The sequence below is a fragment of the Lentinus tigrinus genome (assembly GCF_003813185.1).
Source record: "Lentinus tigrinus ALCF2SS1-7 unplaced genomic scaffold L226scaffold_88, whole genome shotgun sequence".
Classification (NCBI taxonomy): Eukaryota; Fungi; Basidiomycota; class Agaricomycetes; order Polyporales; family Polyporaceae; genus Lentinus; species Lentinus tigrinus.
Genome location: NW_027137997.1, coordinates 5646 through 13328, shown reverse-complemented (window position 1 = coordinate 13328; position 7683 = coordinate 5646). Strand labels below are relative to the sequence as shown.

Sequence of the window (7683 nt, the reverse complement as noted above, 5' to 3'; positions counted from 1 at the left end):
GTACCTGTAACGAAGGACAACCGGAGCGTCCTAATAGAGCAAGGAAGTTCCGCTGTGAATCTGTTGATGATCTGACGCTGCGTGCGTGTGCGCTCGCGACATACCTGTTGGTATGACATGCACAAGTCTGCGCCGGCGAGCGAGCGAACACAATAAACTGAACGTTGACATACTCAACGTGTGTGTTCTCACCAAGGAAGAAGAAGTTGGGACACTGCGTGCGTGTGTGCTCGCGACATACTGTACCTGTTTGACCATGTGCCACGTTGCGATCCAGACCAGAGACGCACGTGGCCCCGCCCGAGAACTTGAAGAACTCTCGCTTCGTCATAACAAGCGTATGCAGTTCGTTCGCAACGACCAAGACACAATGCATAGAACTGCATAGTACAAAACTTCACAAGAGTACTACTCAGAATCGCTGTCCTCGTCAGAGGAAGCAGCGCACCGGGCTCGCTTCTTGCCGTGCGCAATGCCGCCGACGTCCTCGTCACCTCCCTCCTCATGCTCAGCGCCAACGGCTTTGCGTTGGCGATAGCTCCCACGCGGCTTGCCCTTGTCCTTGCGCGGCTGGCGTGTGGCCACGGTACCGTCGGCGACGCTCTTGTCGTACTGCTTGCGACGCTCCGACTTCTCAGAGGCTGAGAGGCGGCGGAAGTAGCACTGGCCATTGTCAATCGCCTGCAGGAGGTTCTGGAGCGGTTCGAGGGTGACTGGCAGACTGCTCGGGCAGGCGAAAGGTAGTCCAGCCGTCCAACCAACAAGCTCGATCCCGTAATGAAGGACGATGTCCTTCTCATAGGACTTGTACTGCATCACGGCCTTCTTGTTACCAGTGATTTTGACTGCGTGCAAGCTCAGCATGTGTGCGTGTTGATGGAGAGGAGCAAGTACTTACCGAGAGCCGCTGTGATCTTCTCGCGTATCTCGGTCTTCAGCCAGTCAGCGCGAGCCTTTGCGTTACGCAAGTAGGCTGCAACGGTGTAAATATACCAAAATTAGTGGACAAGCGGGCGGATGAACACGCAGAGGACGGACGTACACATGAGGTCACAACCCGCGATGGAGAATGCTTCTCCGAGTGCGCCAATGGTTTCGACGTCCCACTTCTTGATCATACCGGTGAAGTATCGATTGAGCTGCGGGGATGTGAAGTACCATCGAGGGCGCATTTGAAACTCTGAGTTGTTCTTGAAAAAACAGTAGAACCCATCGACGCCGATGCGGCACTTCAGGCCAACAATCTGTGTGGAGTCTCAGGACGCGAGAGAGGTTTACGTTATGCATTAGAACACTTACCAGGTCTTCGATCTTGTCGAACGTATGATTGGCGTCTGCTTGGCGGCCCCGAGGGTTGACGCGCAGACCCATCTTGCGAGAGTCGCGATCCTCCTTGAAGTTGGCTACGAGCTCACGCTTCTCTGCAGGCGTGAGGCTGTGATATTCGTCGAGGTGCTCACGCTGAAGGTCCAGGAGCTTCGTAGCCTCGCCACGCTCGGCGTCTGCGAGAGGTTAGTGTTGTACCGCGCTTTCCAATGCCAGGTTGCAGTGTACTCACCTTCATTCGCCTCCTTGGCCAGGTTGTGCACCCACGCGTTGAAGGCTGAGGGCTCCCACGCCTTCTGCATCGATGCGCCGCCACTGAACATGAGTCGCAGGTAATGGTCCGGTTTTTTACCATATTTCTTTGACATGTCCAAGGCGAGGACCTTTGCGTAGTTGTAGAACGCGTTGAGGTCCCTGTCGATAGCTTCCTGTTTCTCCCGTGTGCGCGCAATGGAGAGACTATGCTCGGCATCGGTAGCCGCCACGGCTTTCCGCCTGGCAGGCAGAATCGGCTTCGCGGCCACAACCGCGAGCGGCCCGTAGCTGATTTGCACCATCAGAGGCCTGGGAGCGGTCGGGGAGGGCTGGAGGGCGTTGTCACCATGCGGGATAGGGCCGGCAGGCTGAGTGTCATTAGGAGGGATCATCTCGGAGGGCAGGGGCGAGCAGGAGCAGGGCGAGGGGAGATGAACGAGTCCCCCATCATGAAATAATCAGCACGTTCGGTGAGGCTCCCTGTTGTCAGTTGCAGGCAGCAAGCAGGGCAGGAGAAAAGCTGTTACGAGGCAGAGCATGGGATCTTGGCTGCAACTCCCGAAGGTGTGGCACAGTCCTACTTACTCTCATGTCCAACAATGTAAGCTTTGTGGCGAGCAAGAACACCCTGGCGGGACGCATGAAGCAAGACAAAAGCCGCAGTGAATCGGCCAAGATTGCACTGTCGGCCGGCCTGCGCAAAAGCGTAAGAGAGAAGCCCTGCAACGCTGGCATGGCGCATCCTTGTTGGGGCCATCCGGGCGGGAGCCGCATGAGCTCTGCTTAACCTCGTGCCATATCTTGACTGGGCGCCATGCATAAACCTTATTTCTCGGGAATTTGATCGTTCCATCTTGCTGACCATCACACGTGAAGCGCACGCATACTCTGCAGAACATCTTTACCTCAATCTGATACCAGCCAGGAAACAAACTACATTCAGAGCAGATCATATGCGAGATACAGAGACTGCGCAGCGAGACAACATCGCGACGAGAACGTAGATAGCAGCAAGAAAGTGAGCGACGCGCACAAACCGACAGTTGCAATCTACTAATGCCAACACCCCATGAGACGCATTGCATGCCAATGAAATACTATGTTTACGTCGTCTCGCTGTTGAGGCGGTCCTTCTTGTAGCACATCACCAACCGGTGGGCAAGCTCCGCCGAGCAATTGTAAATGCGGATGTGCACCTGATTCTCCCACTGGTCCTCGGGGAACCTCTCGACCACATCCTCGATGACGTTCAGCGTGATGGGGGTGTAACCAGCGTTCTCGAGGGCACACAGAGTCAAGGTACCCAGGGGGGGAGCAGTCGGACGTCGGTCGGGGAACTCAAGCACACTTTGACGGGCGCGGCGAGGAGTGGTACTTGCCGACGACACACTGAGCATGGAAACCGAGGAGATGGCAGAGTTGGACGCGGTAGAGTTTGCGCGCGATGCGGGCCGGGTACGCACACGCCCAGTGGTATAGGATCCAGCATCGTCAGGCCCTGCCTGCCTGCTGCCTGGCAAGGTGTCAGGGACCATGACGATGACGCGCGCGGCGAAAACTTACCTCCAAGTGTGCTCTTCAACAGTGACTGCAGCCCGACGATCTCCAGTTCCTGCGAAGAATTGATGGCCTTGAGCTTGTTGATGCGAGCTTGCAGGGCCAGGATGAGATCGGTGAGATCGGTGGGGTTCTTGTCCTGCGCACGCTGCTTGCCGCGCACCTTAGGACTGACTGAGTGCGTCTCGCCATCGGATTCGTCGGGCGCTTGTATGGGAGCCAAGAGGTCGTCGCGAGTGTGAGCATGGTGGGCAGAATACGACAGGCGAATATGAGGCTTACCCTGGGGAGACATCTCCTGAACGTACCTGCTGTCTCCACGAGCGCGCAGGCTCGGGGTGACAGCACGTTCGGATTTTGGCTGCGTGGGCATAGGGAGCGGTGCCGCGAGCTCCGTGCTCGCGGATGATGCCGGAGGGGGGGCTCCGCCAAGAAGGGGGGGGATGGTGATGAGATTGTCGGCAGCATATGCGACAATGAGAGGCTCGAGCTCCCCCGGTACGCGCCCATAGAACATCCCCTGCGGTTTGTTGAGACGCGGCATGACTGGCTGATTGCGAGCGCGGTAGGGGGAGACGCGCTGAGGTGTGTAGTTGGCAGGCCAGCCCGCAGTGTTACTAGCGAGATCCCAGCGTTCCATGGCCGGCACGGCGACCTGTTCCGCGAAGTACTGGATCATGCGGGCGCACGCGATGCCCACCTCAGGGCGTTCGGTGATCAACGTGCTCGGGAGGCACACGTCGAGCTTCGCCTCCTGCGGGACGGCATCGGTATTGGGGGGTCGAGTGCCAGGGCTGTGGATGAAAAGGGTCGCGCCTCCGCTGGCACGCTCGAGTATCGTCAGCTAGTGTGATGCGTTAGTAAGGGACTAGGAGACGAACAGTGAGTCTACGTACGTGATCCATCACAGCTTGCATGAAAATATCCCGCAATCCATCGCGCCACTTGGCTTCCCCCGCCTTGTTGAGGTCCTTGTAGAGGCGGTGGAAACGCTGGTATGGAGAACCGTGGTTGCCATCCCCATCGGCGCCAGCAGTAAGAAGCCCGAACGCAGCGCCGCACAGCTTATACTCAGGCAAGGCAGCAAAGTCGGGGTTCTGTCGCAGGTGCGCAATGATTGAGGCCACGCCCGAGTTACTGAAGACACAGTCGGCGAGGGGCACAACCAAGGGGGCGGCAGGGAAATTCTGGGGCATGGCGGCGAGGGGGGGGGAGAAGAGCAGAAGACGTTGGACAGCAGGGAGATAACGTACCAAATATACGACCCTGTCGTGGTTCGTTTATGTAAAGTGTCATGCCCGGGCCTTACATGCTTCCCAGACCAGGTCATTGCCATGCAGAAGCTCACCTTTCGGAGTAGTCGCGACACCATATTCGTGGACCACGGGCCGCCGCGACGATGTCGTCATTGTGCGGGGAAACCGTCTTCAATCTGCCAACAGGGCTATCGTGAAGTCTACGGGACACAGGATGTCAGAACGATGAGTTGATGAGGGCTGGGGTAGGCACGCCGAGCGCAGTACAAGGTGTTGAGTACGAGCAAGGAGCGTGGGAGCGGTCAATGGCCTGGCATACAGCGTCTCAGGTACCAGCTTGTACTGTGTAGATTCCAGCCTCCATATACATGTTTTTCCTCATCTCTTCTTTGCATACTCGTGACAACGACATTGCAGATTGCGGGAGCGAACGCAATGCACCACATACGCAAACTGTATCCTCCAGTGGACGGGCACGCAATCGGGGTGCTCGAATGAAGATTGGCCGGGACTACTACCGTGCAACTACAAAACAAGCGTACCCCAGCAAGATCACGCGCAACGTTGGACTCATTGAGTGCTAAATGGTGCGAGAGAGTCCACGCACACTTACATGCATCATTGTAGGTATGCCATGTTAGATTTGGGACATGCGTGTACAAGTGCGGTCCTTGAACACGCCATAGCGCATCCACACTGGCAGTACGGAGCGGACGCGTTCGTGTCTACCTTTGAAACCCTGAGCCGTGAGTGAAATGGTCGTGTATGCCGCGAGGAATACTTTCGAGGCCACGGTCATAGTACTATGTACATGATGGCCTCTCCAACCACTTCGACTGGCATTGTGTTATATGACCTGTACCTTTGGGCATTGCGAACGTCCCGTCATGCTGCTTATGTGCCTACTGATTCATGGATCCCTGTTACCATCAAGGATGTCGATGATGCCCAACTTGACTGGCATTGGGCATATGTATCCTACGACCCACTCGTGTTCCTGTATGTAACGTGCTTCCCTCACCATATCAACCCAATTGTCGATGTTCCAGCCCATTTCATGGCATCACAACCCTCCTACCCTCTCATACATCCCGCTGACACACTTCAAATCATAGGGATCAACGTCGCCCATTCGAAATGTACGTCAAGAGCTTCCGAGACACGAGCTACATCCGGCCCCGCGGCGCACGCGACTGGCAACGCAACCTCATCCTTCATCGCACTGTGCTCCCTCTTGCCCCGGAACTCGTTCATACTCTACGGTACTATCATCCTTGTATGTCATAATACAGTGACTAACTATCTCACTCCATGATGCAATTGGCGTATGAGCATAATCAACATCACGGCGCCCGAGAGTAACAACTCGACCCGCCCGAGGCTCCAATCTCACGTCGACAGGGCGACCACGTCCTGTCCGAACCCTGCAGCCCTTGTCGACGACGATTGGACCTCATTACCTGTGCATTGTCTCAGATCTTCTGCACCATATATGTGCGCGTGCGCATGTCCTTCCGCTACGTGTCCGGAGTCGTCCTAGCAGCTCATATGTTTGTGTATGCATATATATCCCTCTGGGCTACATGTATACAATCATTCTATACTATACGAGAGCATCTATGAAGTCTACAAAATTGTTCGCATCGCCCATATTGTCGATACCCGGAATTCCTCCATCAAGCAGCTCTGAGTCGTCGGACACCTCAACGCCTGTGACTCTGTCTGCCTGCGTGGGATGACCGCGAGCTACAACGCTGGGGTCCGTCGCCTGCTCCACAGCAGGACGTTCCGTTGTCCCTGACACACGCTGCTCATCCTGATGTCCGCTCGAGCCTGCTGTGGTCTCGTGCTCGCCCCGCCCAGACGCGCCACATTCTACACGTGACACACCTCCCAAGCGGAGGCATGCCCAGGAAGGCAGCTCAATACCCTCGAGGTCCCTACTGTCGCGCCCTACTCGCTTGCCGGTGGCCAGCTGGCCGGTGAACCCCTTCAGCTGCGCAGTCTCGTACAATCGCGCAGTGATGCGTGCACTGATTCGGTCCTCGTACTGCCAGCAGAGCTCCAGCTCATAAGCAAACGAGGGATCGGACTCTTTCACCGAAGCTATCGCCCTCCTCAGATCGCAATGACGATCAACCAAGCTCGTGAAAAGCCTCGGAATCTCAACATTAAGGTGGGCAATCTCTTCCCGAGCGCGCTCCAGATTGAAATGTAGATTCATCGCCTGGTGGTGGAGGCGCTTCGCCCATGGGTACTCACGGACGTCCTCGCGTGCATCGCGCAGGAGGTCAAACTCAGCGAGCGAGGCCATCTCCATGATGTCATTCCACGCCAAAGTCGGACGAGGAGGTATGAGCGTGGCGGCGCACTGGTTATACTCGTCCAGAGCATGGCGGATGGCCTCCGCACGAGTCTTCAGTGCTTTGCCGATTTTCTCTCGCATCTTGTATCCTGGCAAGTGAAACATGAGCCCTGTTAGCGGAGCGCAAACGAGCCCATGATGTGAGCAAACATCAATGGTGGCGAAACATACCAATCCCGCTCATCCCGAGCTTTGTGAGCTCAAACATACGCTGGATGACCAGTCGCTCAAGATGGTCGAGCGCGCAATGATACTTCCGGCACCCGAGCTGCTCGACTGCACCCAGGTACTCAGCGCTCCCAGGAAGCCATCGCTTCTTGATGTCGAGGCTCTCTTCAATCTGGAGCACGGCCTCCTCTGCGAGCTGCCAGCGTGAATGCATAGTCCGCGCTCGGGTGCGGATCCGTCGGATCTCCGCCTCACGCTTGCTCGCTGCCTTCGCGTTGTTGGTCGGTATGAAAGGATCTATGTTTTGTGCAGCACGCTGGGCGGCTACAGCTTCGGCTCTAGTGTTCGCGTGATCAGCAGCCCCCCTCGGCCAAGGCAACAAGGTTGTTACTTACCCCGCCTTTTCCAGATGAATCAGTGCGCTGACATAATCAATCTTCTCCGCAATTTCTGCGGGCTCGCTCTTACGCTTGGCAAGGTATTCGCGCTCCTCTGCCAGGTAGCGCTGTTGAGCACCGCCATTCTTCATCTTGAGAGCGCACCCTCTTCTTTCGCCTTTACGGGGCCGTTCTACACAGCGAGCGGGGTCCTGCTCTCGGGAGGGGGGCTCCGTCGCTGCGGCGGCGTTGTCGGCGAGGGCAGCGCTGTCCCTCTTGTTATCGGCGGATCCTTATCTCGCGCGGGGCTCGGGCGAGGGCGGCAGCCACAATCACGCGCCGCCGACCGGTTTCATTAGGTCGCCGAGGGTGTTGCCCT

At 56.8% G+C, this 7683-nt stretch overlaps 3 protein-coding genes across 3 annotated transcripts; all 3 read right to left on the bottom strand.

The window, feature by feature from the left end:
* Window positions 1–408: 408 nt before the first annotated feature.
* L226DRAFT_576897 (uncharacterized protein) lies at window positions 409–1973 on the bottom strand (the record flags this gene model as incomplete). Its single annotated transcript, XM_067685465.1, has 5 exons — window positions 409–845; window positions 899–973; window positions 1043–1244; window positions 1300–1502; window positions 1559–1973. The coding sequence occupies 5 exons, from the start codon at window positions 1971–1973 to the stop codon at window positions 409–411; spliced, it is 1332 nt and encodes a 443-aa protein (XP_067528433.1).
* A 711-nt stretch (window positions 1974–2684) lies between these two features.
* Window positions 2685–4334, bottom strand: L226DRAFT_576896 (uncharacterized protein; the record flags this gene model as incomplete). The annotated part of the gene is made up of 4 exons (XM_067685464.1): window positions 2685–3094; window positions 3145–3345; window positions 3421–3982; window positions 4035–4334. The coding sequence occupies 4 exons, from the start codon at window positions 4332–4334 to the stop codon at window positions 2685–2687; spliced, it is 1473 nt and encodes a 490-aa protein (XP_067528432.1).
* A 2029-nt stretch (window positions 4335–6363) lies between these two features.
* Window positions 6364–7042, bottom strand: L226DRAFT_424074 (uncharacterized protein; the record flags this gene model as incomplete). The annotated part of the gene is made up of 2 exons (XM_067674619.1): window positions 6364–6848; window positions 6931–7042. Coding segments are annotated over 2 exons (597 nt in total), but the record flags the coding sequence as incomplete, so codon positions are not given.
* Between the last annotated feature and the right edge of the window lie 641 nt (window positions 7043–7683).